General features: G+C 27.6%; 4 protein-coding genes across 5 annotated transcripts; 3 read left to right on the top strand and 1 right to left on the bottom strand.

The window, feature by feature from the left end:
* Positions 1-479: 479 nt before the first annotated feature.
* On the bottom strand, positions 480-2,933 carry Bma-crn-2 (hydrolase, TatD family protein; the record flags this gene model as incomplete). Its single annotated transcript, XM_043081361.1, has 6 exons — positions 480-799; positions 1,279-1,379; positions 1,526-1,608; positions 1,961-2,121; positions 2,380-2,478; positions 2,828-2,933. 6 exons carry the CDS (start codon positions 2,931-2,933, stop codon positions 480-482), a joined length of 870 nt encoding a protein of 289 aa, XP_042937295.1.
* Positions 2,934-3,896: 963 nt separating this feature from the next.
* Bm7940 (Uncharacterized protein) lies at positions 3,897-10,277 on the top strand (the record flags this gene model as incomplete). Its single annotated transcript, XM_043081360.1, has 14 exons — positions 3,897-3,974; positions 4,447-4,569; positions 4,813-4,970; positions 5,129-5,269; positions 5,595-5,736; positions 5,877-6,077; positions 6,367-6,510; positions 6,587-6,664; positions 6,899-8,310; positions 8,414-8,528; positions 8,697-8,760; positions 8,967-9,083; positions 9,359-9,456; positions 9,852-10,277. The coding sequence occupies 14 exons, from the start codon at positions 3,897-3,899 to the stop codon at positions 10,275-10,277; spliced, it is 3,297 nt and encodes a 1,098-aa protein (XP_042937294.1).
* Positions 10,278-11,425: 1,148 nt separating this feature from the next.
* Positions 11,426-14,741, top strand: Bm4133 (MGC83645 protein, putative; the record flags this gene model as incomplete). The annotated part of the gene is made up of 9 exons (XM_001893911.2): positions 11,426-11,457; positions 11,781-12,050; positions 12,478-12,622; positions 12,843-12,973; positions 13,066-13,140; positions 13,357-13,527; positions 13,714-13,897; positions 14,040-14,273; positions 14,538-14,741. 9 exons carry the CDS (start codon positions 11,426-11,428, stop codon positions 14,739-14,741), a joined length of 1,446 nt encoding a protein of 481 aa, XP_001893946.2.
* A 1,105-nt stretch (positions 14,742-15,846) lies between these two features.
* Bm4135 lies at positions 15,847-18,115 on the top strand (the record flags this gene model as incomplete). Of its 2 annotated transcripts, XM_043081358.1 has the most annotated exons (7): positions 15,847-15,849; positions 15,967-16,059; positions 16,570-16,626; positions 16,784-16,865; positions 17,081-17,184; positions 17,452-17,517; positions 18,029-18,115. In XM_043081358.1, 7 exons carry the CDS (start codon positions 15,847-15,849, stop codon positions 18,113-18,115), a joined length of 492 nt encoding a protein of 163 aa, XP_042937292.1. The 2 variants fall into 2 exon arrangements, with proteins under 2 accessions (XP_042937292.1, XP_042937293.1); XM_043081359.1 differs by lacking the exon at positions 15,847-15,849 and having other exon boundaries at positions 15,997-16,059.
* Positions 18,116-19,282: the final 1,167 nt, after the last annotated feature.

Raw genomic sequence — 19,282 nt, 5'->3', positions numbered from 1 at the left:
TGATAACACTTATTCGATAAGTTATTATAGCACTTTTATTGATAGCCATATAAGAATATTCGATGAAAACACATATGTGGAAGAAAAGAAGCTATCGTTAAAATTACCTTTTATAAATTTCAGCATTCCAAAATTTTGTGCACTTTTTAAATTAATCAATATATACTTTATAAATGTAAGTAAGTAGCATTTATAAGAAATTATCAATCATAATTAAGCATTATCAACTCAAGTTTCAGTTTTATTCGTCATTTCAAATTTAATTTCTATTACCAACAAATTTTGATGATTATAACTTGTATAAGATTTCCTTAAATTTATCAAATAATCAAATAATTGACATTACAACACAATTTTTAAATGAATCATTCATGGTAAAATGATAGAGCATATTTTTTTTTTTTTTGCTTCTTTTTCCCTATTGCAATTTGTATTCTAAAATTGTTTTGCGATGAAGAAGAAGAAGAAGGAAATATTCTTTATTCTAGACCATATATGTGTTTAGCATTTGCCGTAGTAATATTAGCTACTTTTATTGGATCTTCATTCATATAAGCAGCAATAAGCTCACAAATAGCCGCTAAAGTACATGGTTCATTTCTGTTAAATGATGCAAATTTATGAAATTTTTTTGCTTCATCCGTGATGCAATTACGAATTTCAAATGGAATCTTCTTGTCATCAATTTTCGGATACATAAACGGTGCATCAGTTTCCAAAACAACTCTGTCCAATGGTATTCTACAATGACGCAATGCATACTTTAAACCATTATCGCTTCGATCTTTCCATAAAAAACCTGTAACAAAAACTAGTTTTAAGAAACATAGCGCTGAGAATTTTGGCAGATTTCATATGGCCATTTTTAAAAGACAATTAAATTTATCGTTTGATAGACACAAATGACAACCACATGAGCGATATTTTTACAATAAAAAGGAAAGAAAAAAAAAAAAAAAAAAAGAAAATTAATTCAAAATGATGATGAAAACTTGTTTATTTTTATTTATGTATATATATATATATATATAAAAAAAAAAAAAAAAAAAAACTCTAACAGTCAGGTAATAATTGAAGTTCAAATAAACTGTGTACGGTAAATGAATGATTTTACTTCCAATTGTGAGGAATAATCAGTGATATACCAACACAATAATAACGGGAAAATAATGAAAAGTACAATCGTTTCAATCTTCCATTGCATTTCCTGTCTTCTTTTTCTTCTCATGGTTAGAAATTATTTTCTTCATTACTTTTTGACAACGACAAAATGCTAACCAGTTAATCCAATATAGCAGCCCATCTTAATATACGTTTCAGCTTCTACGGCTTTACCCGTGAAACAATGTATAACCACTGGAGGTAATTGTTCTTTATACCTGACATAAATAATTTGAAAAAAAAAAAAAAAAAAAACGAATATGATCTCTTAGCTCTATACCTTATAAAAAAAAAAATACTAGAAATGGAAAATTAGTGGGAAATGTTTTTTTTTTTTTTTTTATGACATCATGTATCAAATTACCTGGTCAGAGCAGCAACCATATCCTGATGTGCATCTCTTTCGTGAATAAATAATGGTTTCTTCAAATCACATGCCAATCGAAGCTGTAATATGCAAATAATACAAAAGAAATTATTGTAATTTCCTTTTTGGAAAATATTTCAAAGAAAAAAAACCAACGAATTCGAAATTAACAAACTTTGAAATTTCAAACCGAACTACTTAACGACAGTTTAAAACAGATTTAACGTTATGACCGATCGAAAAATGGAACACATTAAAAGTTGATGTGAAGTTTTTTTTTTTTCTTAACTACATATGCAACGATATTGCAGTTGTTGAACATATAATGAAATGCCTTTAGGAAAAAATTTAGCTAAACATTTCAAAACATACTTTAAATCTATAAAGAAAGAGAAAAACATACATAAATGTAAAGAGATTATTTCTAAGCACCTGTTCATCAAAAACCAACTTTTGCTGATCTTGTGGTGAAAAATTTCGATTAAAATCCAGACCACATTCACCTACTGCTACACAACCAGGTTCATTGCATAGTTTTCTTAGTTCATATATTGTATTATTATCAAAGTCTTTTGCATCATGAGGATGGACACCTTCAACATGATTATTTTGCCGAAAAATGTTTAATATACTTGTTGATTAAAACCGCTAATAGTAATTAAAGATTCGATTACAATTTAAAAACAGGAAAAAGAAAAGCAAATGTAACTTTATTTGTGTTCCGACATCACAACTTATTAAACTTGATAATTTATGATTGAATAAGTTACAACAAATTCATTACCTATAAATTGCAATTCGAATAGCTCAAATAGCCTACTAAATTGCAAAAAATTAAGACATCCTAATACCTGCTGTAAAGAAGAGAAAATTTGGAAACTGTCGTGCCAGTTCTCGAGCTTCCTTGCTTAGTTCTACCGATGTTCCCGTAATCATTATTTTGCACAAACCTGCAATGAAAACAACAAAAACTATTCGAAAGAAAAAAAAAAAAAAAAACCATTAATGCACATATCATGTGATACTAATGAAATTTTTCATAACAAATCATAGTTCCCTAATTATTTTCGCAATTTGTTGTTATTTGAAGATTTGCATAAATATTTACTAAACTATATCATATCTATATCTCTATGACATTCTTCTCTATTCATCAATAAACAAGTTCCAGTGAATAACTGGTCACTCTGAGACAATGAGATAGTGGAACTTTTCAATCCAACAAAACATTTCACGTACAATTATATTTTATTCATTCTTATTTCAATCAATTTCTTAAAATATAAATTAATAAATTACCTGATTGTTTTGCTCGTTCAATAACCTCATTTAGATCATTCCGAAAGCTTGGATGACATAAGTTAGCACCAATATCGATTAATTTATAACGACATCTGCCAGACATAATCAATAATTATCGCATACGAAATTATCTGAAATATTAGAAGAGATGAAAAGTTATAAATAAAGTTATAAACAATAAAACTGACATGAATTTAATACGTTATTTTTTATTGGTATAACATATTAAATTATGTTAAAGCCCTATTCCGAAACTTTTATTATAACATTGAAGAAATACAAAATATGTTGTTCACGTTTAAATTTCAGTTTGTAATTCACATCAATTTTATTGTTTATAACCATATATTTGAATATTTAAACTTTTTTTTTTTCTTTTTAATTTGCTACTTCTAATGAAATATTCCAACATTACTTAATTATTTTCTATTATATATAATACAAATAACAACGATGTTCAATAATCTAATAATATTCTCTTCTCATTCATCTTACTCTCTAGCTTGTCTTTTCAATCTCTATCACCATACTATTTCTCCAAATCATTGCCATTCCACATATTTATCATACTTTTGTCCTACATCAGTTTCATAGTTAATCTAGCTTCTCTTAATTTTATTTCATTTCTCACTTCTGCCTGTCTATTCTTATCAATCTCTAACATCTCCAACATTTCAATGCTATATCACAAACACTCCCTGCTGTCTTACTTATCAACGATTGCTAAAGTTTTACTGTGACAATTGCGCTGCAATATGATAAATGAAAAGTTGCAGGCGCATGTTTAAATTGGAGAATTTTTAGACATTTTTGATTATTTTGATTTCTTTGCTAAGCGTATTAAATTCTAGTTAATTGTTTTTACTTCACGTACGTGACCTTTCACTTACATAATTAAATCATACATTTTTGCATATTATATTGTATAATTGTCATTTAATATAAGGTGTTTTTATTTGAGTGGTTTGTTTTATTTTGTACGAAATGATAAAAATACCAGTTTACTTTTTCTTTTTTTTTTTGTCTTTCAGGTAAATTGACTTAAACCATCGCGGATAAGGAAGGAATGGAATCAATATCGACAAATAATGACGTACGTAAAATGATAGATACACTTGTAGCTGGATATCTTGGTAGACAAAAAGTAATCTTTTAATTTATATTAATAACATCAAGTTATCATATTAAACAAAACATTATAATCAGCAAATTGTACTCTTTTTCTTTGATCAGTTTTGTTTTCATTAACAGATATTATTTTTATAATTAGTTTGTTTGGATTTGGTATGTTTTACTTAACTTTCCTGAGTAACAGAACTTATAGCTTCTTTCTTTTATATTGACCTAGAGTTTATTTTTTGTATTTCCATTTTTATGTATTTTGTCGTCCTTACTATCATATTTCAATTTTTCTTTTATTCACTGAATTAATACTCTTTATTGAAATGAAATACTAATCATAAATGAGTTACATGTCAGTAATTAAAAATTAAGTTATATGTCAATAATTTAAAATACATTTTCTGAAATATTTGACGAATTAATGAAGTGAATATTACTTGTCTTATTTTGTTTTTTTGTTTTTTTGCTAAATGTTGTTACTAATTATATTTTAGTATTGGGAATCGTTGAAATGTTTAATGAATGAATCATCAATTTTTCATGCAGCACAATGTGGTGGGATGTCCATTGTTTTGGGTGATACTGTGCATGGCAAGCATCTAGAAGAAATCATCATTGTATGTTTGTTCAATGATTTATTTTATTTATGAAGGAATACATCTAGGTGAAATTGATTCTTTTGTTCTATTTTCAATATATCTCAGTTTTAAGTTTTTTTTTTTTTTTCTTGTTAATTAATGGTTGCAGTCAATTATTTTACTAGATAGTTTTGTCACTGACTGAGGATACAAGAGACATTATTACTGTCTTTTTTTTGACATTGATGTAGTTCTTTGACTTGGTGTTTTTTTTTTTTTCAGTTATTCAGTGAATATGGTAATTTTGGTCTAAATCCAGGCTTGCTTGATTTTGGAGTTAGGCTTCGCTCACTTGCGAACGAATTTACATCATTAACAAATGCTTGTGCACATTGGTCTGATGCGCAGAAATTGCTTTATGGCAAACATTCAACACCATCGTTAGTTCTTATGCTCTAATTAATTTATAAAATTTCTTTGGCGTTACTATAAATGATGTAATAATTTGGTTTAAGATGGGATTATTTTAAAATGACTGATATTTTGAATTTACTTTTTCAAAATTAATGCAGTGTTTTTTATTTCACTTTTATTTCAGTCGCTCACAACAAAATTTATCAGTAACAGCCAACGAGTTAAATATTTGTGAATCAAATCAAAATATGTTACTTGCCACTAACGTCGATTCAACGACCAGTATTTCCAGTCAGCATAGTAACGGATCCGCCTCTACGAGAAGGTGCTAGAAATTCTACCTGTAATTTTCTAATAATTTAACGTTAATTAAATGAATCATTATGATGGCATAAATAGTAAGGGAGATTAAAAAATGTTTTGAGGTTTTATTTCTGCTGCCAAGGTAGTATATAATAATATAAGTGGGATAAAATAGTATCAGTTATTAAATTCATTTTTATCTTGCAATGTTGTCAGATAATAGTACGAGAACTGGAATGAAAGTGAAAATTTCCATTTCAGTTATCGGTTTGCTAAAGCTGTCAATGACAGCATTTATTGTTTTAATTTCTAATTGCCTAATTTTTTATCTTGTAAAATGTTTGTAGGAAATGCGCCCAGCCAGTGAGTATAAATACCAGACGACGAGAATTCATGAAGGAAGTGGTTGAGCCAGTTGTGCATACAGCTCAACAAATTATTGACAATGGGAGTGGCAATATCACTGATCCCAATTCATCACTTTCCGCGGTTCGCTTCAATGTCTCATTTCAATTTCAAAATTTGACTGAAGTTTAAAAGTAGATTTTCATTAAGTATCGTGCGATTTTTTTCCTTTTTGTGCTTATTTCAACAAGATTTTATTGTTTACTTTAGTATTTTTATGTCAGTTATCAATGATTACAATTGATGAAAATGCTGTTGGTACATTGGATCGTTGTATGGCGCATGAAAATTTTGCTGAGCTTATCGAGAGTATCGAAAAAGATTTTCCGGATGGATTTTTCGACTCTTTCCCGAATTCAGATAATACGGAGAGTTTGCATGAAGCGGTTTTTAATGTATCATCACAGTCCAACGATACTCAGCAGGTTGAGATGTTCAGTAACAATCTGTAGTTTTAAGGCAGTCTTTATGATTTCTCAGTTTATTCGTTTTATCATTAGGAAACAACAAAAAAAAAAAATGATTGTATCTGACTTTGTAAACACTCTGCTTGAATGAGATGTTAGCATTTCAGTTGCATTAATATGTATAATATGGTAACGTTTATTATCCTTTGTTTGATTTCTTGAAATCTTTCATTGAAATTATCACTCAATGTTACGCTTAATTAATTTTTCAAGAATATTCTTTTTCCTCAATATTCTTTTCCTTCAGGAGCATGAGCCAAGAGATGACGATAGCCAAAATTTGTATAATATTCCTCATTCAGTGGCAATCGAAGAATCAAAACCGTTGTGCTCTTCCACACCGACTAAGCTCAAAACCCAGGAAAACTCTTCCGTAGTGCCAGGAACCTCCGTAGGTTGTTTGAAAATTTTCTACATTTTTACTTTTTTCTTCCCTATTCTTTCTTAATTGAAAAAATCTACTTTAGAGTTCGAAAGCATCATCAACTTTGAAAACTGAATTCCGTCGTCTGCAACTGCAACCGAAAGCTATGCGAAAGAAACCGGTAAAAATGTTTTGCATATTTTCTAAAGCAAAATAATCATTCAACTCCATCTTTTAAAGTGTAAATTTAGAATTCAACATATTTTTTGATGCGGAAGACCGAAGTTCAGCACACACGGAGTTTTATTATATCGCTTTTTTTTATGCAGATTTTTTATACGGTTGATTACATCTTTTCTAAGTAACATCATTCACATTCTATGCCAGCAGATGTTCTTTTTATGCAAAGTTGTAGGTGATTGCTGAAAGTGCGATATTCAGAGATCGGGTCGAAGTAGAATGTCCTTATCTACCGATTGAGGAAACCGAAAGAGAAGTTGATAGTGTTGGGCGAGGTTTTTTCATATCTTCAAAAAATATGACAAAATCTAGTGACGATTCTTTTGGAAAAACGAAAACGGGCAAGTTAGAAATATCTGCAGGCTGGAGAAAACTTGCCGAATTGTGTGATGAATCAAATAAAAAAGCCGTAGAAAACGAAGAGCGGAAGGAAGCGCTAAAAAGGGACAGTTTAGAAATTTGTCAGTCAACAAATCAAAAGCTGAAAGATAAAGAAACTAAACATCCATTGTCATCTTCTGCTGAATTAGAATTAAGGGCGAAAGTTCGAAATGAAATTAATATTCCCTTATCCACTAATAGTAATGCCGTTACCAGTCATCAGATGGACAAGTGTGTGGAAGATAAAGGAACTGTACAGAATACAAAATTCACTTCGAAATCACTTATCGAGCGAGAAATCGATCTGCTATTCGAGAATTCAGATGATCAAGATTGCAAAAATTTGCGTACGCAAAAGGTTGATGAATGGAAATTTTTAGATTCTACTCATGCTACATCATCAAGAGAAAATAGAAAAGGATTAGAAGATAGGAATGAAATTTCAGGAGATGAAGATTTAACTGTTGGTTATCGTGAGCGTCACACTTCAGTAAAGTTTATTACAGACAAGAAAAAAAGAAAACATCAGAAACAGAAGTTGGTTGGTAATGACTTTACTAGTGATTCTAAAATTTCTCCTGATAAGAAAAGACAATTGGAAGAGATGTATGTTAGTTCATCAGTAAAAGATAATGATCGACAAAGTGACAGTACTCTTGCTGGAAGTAATTCTTTATGTAAATTATCGGAGCAGTGCAAGAAGCAAGAAAAATTTAGAAAACTCGAGGAAGATCGAGAGGAAGCACGAGCAAGTGCAGAAAAGAGAAAAAAAGAGAAGGAATTTTTAATGAAAAAGGAAAGAGAGGAAATTGAAAGACAAAAACGTGAAGTGGAAGAAAAGGAGCTAAAAAGAGCAGCTGAAAGAGAGCGAAAAAGAAGGGAAGAAGAGGAACGTGAAGTACGTGAGAAAGAACAGCGTGAAAAGCGACGCAAAGAACGTGAGGATCGTGAGAAATTGAAGAAGATGAAAGGAAAGGATGATAAATTAAGTAATAGTTGCAATTCAAAAAGGCAACAAGAAAGATCTAAAGATAGAAAATCAAAAAAAGAGCTAAGAAGTATTCTGCAGTTCGACTCAAAGAATGATGAAGTAAATGAAGCAAGCATTTTAGATAAACTATTTGGTGATGATGATAGTTTGAAGGTAATGACGAAGATTTCAGATAAGGAAGAGATGAAAAGAAAGTGTGAAGAAAGCCGTACGAGGTAGCGTTTTTCCTTCAATTTTTAACAACAAAATGATAATTTTGAGTTAAAATTTAATAGATGTTCAGTATGTGTTGAAATTTCAATTAACTGAGTGTTTTAGATCGTCTTCTACTCAGAAAATTGCTGGGAAAATGAAATTCACAAAGGAGGATTATCGTATGAAGAGGGAAAAATCAGAGCGTTGTACCGATCTTAAGGCAACAAAAAATACAAAGGTATTATATATATATATATATATATATATATATATATATATATCAGAGTTTTCCAACATTGATTAATGAGAACTAATAGGAGTTCAAATTGTTTAAATCGCATTCTGTTAATTCTTTTCTGATTAATTACTTCCTTATTTGTTACATTTTTTATTCTTTTTCTTCTAGGAAAGTGGTTCAAACCGACCGGATACATTGGACGATCTTTTTAATTGCCTTGCTGCAAAACCAGGTGATTCATTCATTTACTTCTTCAACTCTTCTGCTTAGAATTCACACTGTCCACAAAAAAAAAAAAAAAAAAAAAAAAATTATACGGTTTGTTTTTTGTGCTACAGACATTACCTGAAGTCGTAGTTTAACTATTTCGTAAAATGCTCAACTTTTTCCATGTATTTTTTCTAAAGATAATATTTATACAAAAAATTGTATTTTTAGGTACATCGAGAAAAGACGAAACAGATGTGTTGGAAAGTAAACTGCAAAAAAAGGTAGTGTCGGGAGTTAACAAAGGAAGAGAAAATTTGCTGGTTGGTGGTGGACATTCAGCAAGAGGTTAGATTTCCTAGTTGTATTTTTCATTATTTATTAATTTTTTTATGTTTTTTGTTAGTTATATTGCTGAAATTTTTGTTTGTTGTCAAAATTATTAAGGTAAGAGCTTTCTTTTGATAAATTGTACGATTTTTTTTTTTATTAAAGATCAGTGGAAAATTTGGAAAATATGTTACATTAAATCATTCACTAATTTCAATATTTACAATCTAATAGGAGTAAGAATATAGCTTTATCTCTTTATTGTTGATAATTTATCAAATTCTTTCCTTTAGTTGGTATGGTATTAGAAAAAGCAACACGTATACGGACAAAATATGAACATGAAGAAAAATTAAAACAGGAATATCGCAAGGTGGAAAGTATCCGACGTGTATCTGCTTCAACTTTGGCAAGTTTTTTTACTCTACACCATACTGTATATAAAGCAAACAATCAAAATCTATATATTTCATTTGTCTTAGAATACTTATTCATCTGTATGTAACAATTTTCACCTCATTTCTCATTAAATTTTCTTTTAAAAAAGTGAAATTTTTATTTATAAGAAATCCAGAAGTACTTCTCATATCCCAATGAAAAAATTGCTATTATATTGACAATAGATCTAAATAAGTTTTTACCATAAACTTCCATTATTAAATATTACATGTTTAAAAGATGATTGTTGCCATGTAAAAAGCAAAGTTTTTAAACTTTTCATTTGCTAACCTTTGTATAATATGTTTCATGTGAATCTGACTTTGCAACTTTTTTGTTTTATTCTAGGAGCATAGCACTCGTAAAAGAATTCTGGATTTGCCAATTCCAAAAACGCCGGATCTCCTGTCACAATTGCTAAAACCTGATTTGTCACCACATAATGATTCATTAGGTCGCAGTGTTTCAGCAAAAAATATTAGCAGTTGTTCGGAAGCTGATACACTGATAGCTGCTTCATCGAAAATTTCAGTATCATCAAAATCTACAACGTCTGTTTGTTCTCCTTTATCTGGTTCCGGTGAATCGAAATCTTTATATTATAGTGAATCATCCGGTATCAGCTCTCCAAATGTTCAAGTTAAAAAACCTCGTCTAGATATGGCAGCTATCGATGCTGTTTTGCAAAGTTTACATGGTTTGGATAAAGCTTCTTCCTCCTCTACATTATTTTCTACAACTCCTACTTCTGGATCAGAACCTGCGTTGACATAAAAATGCAGAAATTTCGGCACTTTTTTAAATTGATTTGTTAAATTTATTTCCACTTTTTTTTACTTGCTTTAATAGATATTTTCTGCTCGATTATCAAAAAAAAAAAAGTTTCAATTTAAAATTGATTAACTCAATTTTTTATTTATTTACCTTTTATCTCATCTTTATTCCTTACTCTGATGAAGACATTATTATTGACTTGATATCATGCTCAATTTTGCTAGCATTAGCATTAAATGACATTGTGATTTACGTCGACTGCCCGTTTTACTGATTTTTAGTTTAAGATAAGTTTCATTCATTTTAAATGAATACATAGGACTGATTACATTATAATTTGTGATATTTAGTTCCTTATCCGAAAATCAGTTTTTTTTTTCTGCAATATATTTGATACTTTATCTATATTAGCTGTTATCTTATAGCTGGTTATTCATGTAAAAAATATAGAAAGTAGTTATTTTTCGACTTTTTTTTTTCCTTTTCTTTTGGAAGATCGTAAATCACTATATTTCCAGCGCTGCCTTTGTCAAATATTGCTAGTGAAAATATCATTTTTTGAAAATTATTCGCCTGAATATTGCTTTCCTAATATATGGAATACAAATTATTATTCGTATTTAGTCATTTTTGCTTTTTTGCTGTTTTAACAATTTCGTTTCAAATATTTCTTTGTATTTATTCCAACTGTGGTTTTCTTTGCTTCAAAAAATTGTGATATTCTATTGGAAAATGGGTATTCTTTTTTGTTCTTCTTCGCATGCACTGTCAATTTATTTGCATTATTTATTAATAAATGTTTAAATGTGTTTTATAAGAATAAAAATGTTTGCCAATTCATCCTTTTTTTTTTTTCTTTTTTTGTTTTCGTAAAAAAGCAAAATTTCAAAATTATTCGATTGTTTTTATCAGTATACTTTTCTGAAATTCAAGAAGTAATATCAAAAAATAATACATGGAATTTTCTATGGAAGTAAATAAAAATCATAGGTGAGGTTGAGTGGGTATTAACTTTATTTTTCATCGTTGCTATAAAGAAATTGTTGAGGTTATGCTGATATTATTAATGAAGTCATTATTTATACTTCTCATCAAGACTGATAACAATTGTTGCAATAATTTCTATCGAAAATAATCACTGATCGTTCATGAAATTACTTCAAAATATGACCTTTTCAAGGTATGTTTATTATAATTACTTTAAGTAATTCATTTATGAGATATCATAACACGATATGATTATTTTGATATAGGAAGTGAGATTAATATATATCACCGAAAGTTTAAGTAAACTAGAAGAAAGATATTACTATGAGTGGAAATTGGTTGCTAAAATTGATCTTTACCAAAGATTGTCAGTCAAACTCTATTTTTTTTATTACTATTATTTTCTTCATTTATAATATTCAATAGAATATGCTATGCATCGGATGAATAGTTGAATTTGTGAATAATGTTTTTTTGAGTTAATGATTTGAACAATTTTCAAGTTTTCTTTTTCAGAAATTTTGCAAAAATTTTTGTTCCATTGTATTCCGGACGTCGTTTTTGTACGATGATACCGGAAGGAGCCATGCAAATGACTGATGAATTCAACATTATTTCAAAATCATATGGCATACAAAGTATAGCGCCCGGGGTACAACGTATTTTACTCATTCATCCACGATTACGTCGAGGACGTTTCTTTGATTTAAATCCAGAGAGAGCTAAGCTACAATTGGAAGAAGCAGTTGCATTGGTCAATACTTTGCCCAATTTCAAAGTTATGGAGTATGTTTTCATTTCGATAGTTTTGCTTTTTTTAATAGTAAACTTTAAACGATTCCTTTTAGAAATATATGTGTTCAGTAAGTTTAAATATGCTTTTTCTTTTTTTTTTTTTAGTAGTTTTCTAATTTATTGATTGGACAAAATATTTCTCAGGTTTAACATTGTTGAGTATACACCTTAAAACGGTCATTTAATTTCCTTTTAATGGAATTGTCACGATAGTCCAAATGATAAAAAAAAAAATGAAAATAAAAAAATTTTAGACTGACGGAAGTATGTGTTGCTTTATTCTGGTAGTATTTTTAAAATCACTTAACATTTTCATGTAATAACAAGAATCTTATGTGAGTTTTTAATTAAGAAAATTTATTAACTGAGTAAATTGGACGATCTGATTTAAATTTATTTTGAATTTGTTTTGTTGCAGAACAACTGCGGTAAGCACCGATCGCTCTACTAAAAAGAAACGTCTTTGGGGTAGTGGACGTATTCAACGAATAATTGCTCTCAAAGAAAAAATCTCTGCTACAGCACTAATGATTGATGTTGATATTTTATCACCGAAGCAACAGGTTTTTCTTTATTTTTCTTTTTCAATATTCGAATTGTTAAGTAGGGACGTCATTTATTTTTCTGAGTTATCTGGGAGTATAATTTTACACAAAGTTCAGTCATTTTGTTTGTGATTCATCCTACCAGCATTTACTTCAAGTCTTTAAGTTTTTCAGTTTGAAATAATTGAAATTTGATATTTTTAAAAATTCAAATGAAATTCAATGAGATCTTATTTAGGCTGAATTGACATCAATTTTTCGTACTCCAGTATATGATCGTTACAATATAGTATTGCTCATTTTTAAAATATTTGCAAAAACAAAGGAAGCTAAATTGCAAATTCAACTTGCTGAAATTCCTTACATAAGGTTATTTTTTTTTTTTGCATTTATAATATTCTAGATTATATCAAATTTTACTTGTAAGAAATTTTGAAACATATTTCTTTTTTCTTCTACAGGCAGCGATTATTATCTATGTATGAATTGCATGTGGATCCATCTCTTCTTCATCTCGATACATCCGAGAAATCAAAGTTTGCTTGCTGGATTTAATTTTATTGATTTAAAAATTCAGATTTCTTTTTTTTTAAATAATTAGGATGATTGATATGTCATAAAAAAAAAAATTTTCTTAATCACAGTGATCTATTAGATATTAATTTGACGGCGTAGTAGTCTTATTCAAACAGAAACTGAATATGAACATTTTCAATATCTGGGAGGATAAATTTGAGCAGATGAATTTTTAGAGCCGAAAGACTAGAAGTTTTACGATATCGTGAGCAACATTTACGAAAATGTTTAAAAGCTGCAGTAGAAGAGAAAGTTAATTTGCGAATTGGCGAAGCTCAGAAAAACATACGAACAGTGGTTGCTGTAGCTGGATATACAAATGCTGGTAAAAGTTCACTAATTAAAAGGTTACTTCCAATTTTTTTTATTTCTGATGAAAAAAAAAAAAAAAAGAAAAAAGAGAAAAGAAACAGTTAAATTGATGATGGTTGAATGGAACATTATTTTCTTAAAAATAGCATCTTAAAATTCTGTGAACATTTGTTGTTTCATTCCGATTTCTTTAATTATATTTCATTTTTGTAAGTTTACAGATTAACAGGACGAAATTTATATGTTGAAGATCGTTTATTCGCTACGCTGGATACATCACTTCATGTTTTTCGGTTACCATCCGGTTTACCAATACTTTTTGCCGATACAATTGGATTCATATCGAATCTACCTACCCAGTTACTTGCATCTTTTCAAGCTACGCTAAATCATGTTGCAAATGCAGTTAGTTTTAAATGAATTCATCTCAATCTTTTCAAAAAAAGGAAACGATACATATATATGTAAGTAATATGCATTGAAGTTTTAGTATCTATTTTTTTTTAACTCAATTAATTTATTTTGACATTTTGAAAATTTTTTTTAGGATTTATTGTTGCATGTAGAAGATGTTTCAAATCCTGATTATCTTACACAACGTAATGTTGTCATGAAAACATTATCAGCACTTAAAATTCGAAATGAATTATTAAAATCAGTGATTCGGGTTGGAAATAAAATTGATAAGTTGTGTCGATTACCTCCTCATGAATCTAACACATATTTTGTCTCTTGTGCTGATGGCCGTGGATTTGTTGAGTTGTTAGCTGCTATCGATAAGGTATTCATTTTTTTTTTACATTGAATAAGTTTTATTCTATATTTCTTATACCCAAATAATCTTAAGCATTTCTTATGGCTTCTGTAATTTTCTTAGTATTCCATCAAATACCTATAGCTTTTTTTTCTCTTTCTCTCTCCCTCAAATTTTGATTTATTGGGTTTGTTCCAATTCATTCATTTTTAATATTTACTAGAAATTTGATGCAAAACTAACCGAACTTTTCTTTTTCCAAATTCAAATTTATAATTCGAAATTTTGCAGAGAGTGCTAGCAATCAGTGGTGTAACAATTCGTCGATTGAAGTTACGTCCACATTCAGAAGCATTTTCATACTTATGTAAATATTCCTTTCTTGTTGGTCAACCGATTCCATCGGATGACAATAATTATTTGCTATGTAATGTTATTATGGATGATAATGAATTTAGCAAATTTAGAGCTAATTTTTCGTTTTCAAAAATTTGATATTATTAATAAATTTATGAAAACGTTTAGAGCTCTTAAAAAGATTTATAATTAATTAATTACGGTTTAAAACTGAAGATTTTAAGAAAAGATTGGACCATGCTTTCAGCGAGATATTTTTTAAACAAAAAATTTTCTTCAAATTGCTTAAAAAAATTGTAGGAAAATTAAGAGAATGAAAAGAAAAAAAAAACTTCATTATTTACTTTCGATGATTTCTTTACTGTGATATCTTGCAAATCATCGTATATCTTTTAGAACATTTTTGTCCTTAATTAATTTAATTTTAAATTATTTTAAAATCATATTACGTTAAGGTTTTTGTTTATTACATAATAAGAAAGATCTCTGAAGATTGTTCAAGTTGCACTTATTTACATTCTAATTTAATTTATTATCTAGCTACAAGCTTCTGAATTCTAATTGAAATTCAAAATTTAACAGGTGACAAATTTAAAATTCGAAATTTAACAAATATATATTTTGTTTTTGTATTTTGTATATACAAAAATATTTATATTTCGTTACACCAACAAATATTGCTGGCTGTCAGTGTTTATGATATGTCCTTTCTATGTTCAAAATTCTGAATACAAATGAAAATGTGTTGCAAACGGTTACCTGTAATTGTGATGAAAAGGTATGCACAAAATTAATCTTATATCGAACATTAGGAAATGTTAAATTTATTTTTAAATTTATTTTGTTTGTTTGTTTATTTGTTATTGTCCATGTTTCATAAAATATTTCGTATATTTTCTTTGCCTTCTACACTATCAGTAGTAGTAATTCTTAATTAATAGCTAACTATAAATTAATTTAATACTCTTTAAAGAAATAAAAAAAAAAAGCCAAGTTATTATCTCTAATCTTCAAAAAAAAAAAATTTGAAAAGTCATTGCTGTCTGATATAAATTACTCTTTTAATTCTTCATTTGATTATATCTTTAAAAAGAATATAATTTATTGCTAAATATGAATTGATTGAAATTTTTTTAAATTGTTTAGTTGTATAGTGTTCATTTGTTTACGTTTTATTTATATTTATTTTTCATACTTTAAACATATCTTTTTAGGACAATCACTTTGTTAATTTGTTAATGCTATGGTAAGTTTCTATTTTCATTTAAATTTTAGGCTTTACATTTCATTTTCTAAGCTTTTTATTTCTTTGGCAATTTATGAAAAAATAAATTTTTCTATAAAAATTCAAATTTATTTTTAGCCTATTATTGCGTTACAACTGAAAGCCAATATGGTGAATGTAACTTCATTGCAACCAATGGGTGATTGGAGCAAATTTCGATGGCATTTAAAGGTTTCATGACATTTTTCCATTTAATATTCCAAAGAGAGAGAGAGAGAAAAAAAAGATTTTGCAAGGTGGTTGTAATTACTGATGAGAGAGAGAGAGAGAAAACAAAAAACACAAATTATAGATATGAAATTTTATGGTAAAAAATATGTAGTGACTGACCTACTATCGTGAATATTCCACAAATCATAATGCAGGGTGGTTATCAATTACCGATGAATTTGAGTGATTCATAATTCTAAGTTCTAAGTAATATTAGGTCTAATATTAACTCTAACTTTCTGATGAAAATAATACTACTACTAATATTACATCATCTTTTAATCTTTTTAATGCTGAAATTTTAACAGAATTAGATTGTAGAAATCCTTATCATCATGTATTTTTGTCATATATCATTTTTTATCACATACCATTTATCATCTATCATGAGTCATATTTTCATCATAAAGATTTTATCATATATTTTAGTAGAGATTCAAGATTTATCAGCGATAATTATAAATATTACAGTTAAAATGTACGAATTGTGGTGAGGAACCAGCACATTGGCAATATGTTGTTGAAGAGGTAAGTTGTTTGTTGTTGTTGTAAAATTATGATTGTAATTATGAAATGCGAAATGATCAGCTTATGGTTTAATGAAATGATAGAAGTTGAAAAAAAAAAAATTAAAAAAAAATATGAATATATGTTTTTTTTATTCAAATTGAAGAAATTTTTTCAGGAAAAGTTTAATATGCCTGGAAGCAGAGGAGTTGCAAATATATTAGGAAAGTGTAAATTATGTAGCAGGATAAATTCGCTCGGTAAGTAATTTCTTGTGATAATTTTATAGGATAGGATTTATCAGAAGTTATATTTGAAATTATATTGTGTAGTTGCTTTCAAAATTTTCTATTTTAATTTTTAAAAAAGAAATTCTTTTTTTTTAGCATTAATATATGCTAATTATATGATGCAATGAAAATGAATTAAAATTTGAGTTTATTCCTTTTGATATATAATGGTAGTATTTCTACAGAAATTATCAAAGATTCATTTCAACCGTATACAAGCAGTGATGATTACAGTGAATTGATTAAATTTGATTGTCGTGGCTTGGAACCAACTGATTTTGATCCACGAGTTTGTTTTTTTGTTTTTGTTCTTTTTTCTTATTTTAAAATTCATACTTAAGCGTTAAATAATAAGTAATAATAAGTTAAATAACAGGATAAGTAAATATTTAAATTAATAAATAATTTGTAATATTATGGAGTTAAGTAGTATTACTAAAGTATACGTAATGCTTAGTCTTTAAAATTGATTTATTAGTAGTTTATTGTATTGCTTGTTTTTATACTGATATTTATTTATGTAATGTTGTTTCTATAATATAAGTCATAATTTTAGTCGGGATGGCAAGCTATTGGAATTGAATCAGCAACTGTTTTCGAAAATATTGATCTTACTGAAAAGGTTTTCACTTACTCTTTTAATTTACATAATCGATGTTTAAAGACGAATTTTATGAAAGTAAATCTTAACTTATCATTGATACATGTACAGCAATTAAACATATTTATATTGTTTCATTTTTTTTTTTTTTTTTTTGGAGGGGCGAAAGTAATATTTTATAATGATATCACAGGATGTTTCATTTCATTTTCTGTTGGGCCATTTTATTCTGTTTTTATTTCCTGAAAAGATTTTTACTTTGTTCTTTTAATTTACATAATTTTGATGTGCAAATAAAATAATTGCAGTTAAGATTATAAATGGTTTGATTAAATAAGAAAGAATTAGATTAAATAGAATAATTTGATTGTTGTCATCATGAAACATCAATTGATGTATTGCAACAATTAATGATTATAATTTGAGAAAATCTTTTAAAATCATTCATATTACTGTTATTATTATTGTTTTAATTGTTGAATGCATTTGAAATAATGAAGTTCAAATCGTATTGTTATAATTTTGAATTAAGGAATGGGTGGATTACGATGAGAAAGCAGCACAACCAACTGAAATTAATGAAATTCAATGTCGGTTTGTGTTTTGCCGAAAGCAATAAAGAAGTGCTTTTTCTCTCTCTCTCTCTCTCTCTCTCTCTCTCTTTCCGGTCATCTTAAATCTTACGATTTTGCTGTATTACAATCAATGACAATAATAAAGTACTATTAATGAACTTTAAAATATGCATTTATCTGTATAATTCGTTTTTTTTTTTTTTTTTTTTTTTTTTTTTCTTTCTTTTTTAACTGTTTCAGTATTATTACACATTTGTTTGAGAAAGTATAAAAATTTGAAAAATTGCAAAGTTAAGAATTTCTAAAAATTGTAACTGGAAAGTATTATTGTATTGAAATACCTGAATCCATTTTTTGTTTTGTTTCGGAAAACTTACTTCATTATACTTTACTCATATCGTACCCTTATTTTTCCTTCATGATTTTAAGTGATTCTTGATTTTTAATAAATAAATTAAACCTTTCATGACTCTGAAGAGAAAATTGGATCCTAAAGTTTTTCGGTGACATCTTTTCAACAGTTATTTTATTGATAAATTTTACTTAATTCTTAATTATTTGTTAGCTCAGTAATTATAGTTTTTTTCTTTGGTTTGAAATACTTTTTATCTTTAAATGATACTTTTAGTAAATAAAATACTATAATTCATTCAAAAATGTCTAATTTTCCACTAAAAAGATATGCCTCACAGCATAAATTGAAATAAATTCTATTCGAGAATGCAATTTATTATGCATTCGTCCAATCTTTTTGATGACAGAAAAACTTTTTAAAAATTTTTATGAAATGTGAGAGAGAGAGAGAGAGCAAAAGAAGGAAATAAATTGCTAATTTATTAAAATTTTCATTTTTATTACTGCTGAGTGTTACTTTCTTTAAGCATTAGCAAAAACTTTAGCAATGAGAATTTTTTATAATTTGATTGATTATTAGTTGAAATGTTAAATGACAGAAAGAATTTTACTATTTTTAGTAGATTTATTGGTTTAAGAAAAAAAATTTAAAAAAAAAAAATTCAATCGAATTTTTCACATTTTTTTTTCTCCTTTTTGGCATTGAAATCTCTTTATTTTTTGCAAAACCATTTGAATTTCATTTAAATCATTCATTTTTTTATGGAATAAAATTGAATACATTTTAATACAAGCACTGCATAATGTATATACAAATAAATTTAAATTATTTTAAAATCGGAATTTTCTTAATTATT

The sequence above is a fragment of the Brugia malayi genome (genome assembly GCF_000002995.4).
Source record: "Brugia malayi strain FR3 genome assembly, contig: Bm_v4_Chr4_scaffold_001, whole genome shotgun sequence".
In the NCBI taxonomy this organism is placed as follows: domain Eukaryota; kingdom Metazoa; phylum Nematoda; class Chromadorea; order Rhabditida; family Onchocercidae; genus Brugia; species Brugia malayi.
Note: the sequence above shows the minus strand (reverse complement) of the source record. Positions and strands in the feature narration are given on the sequence as shown.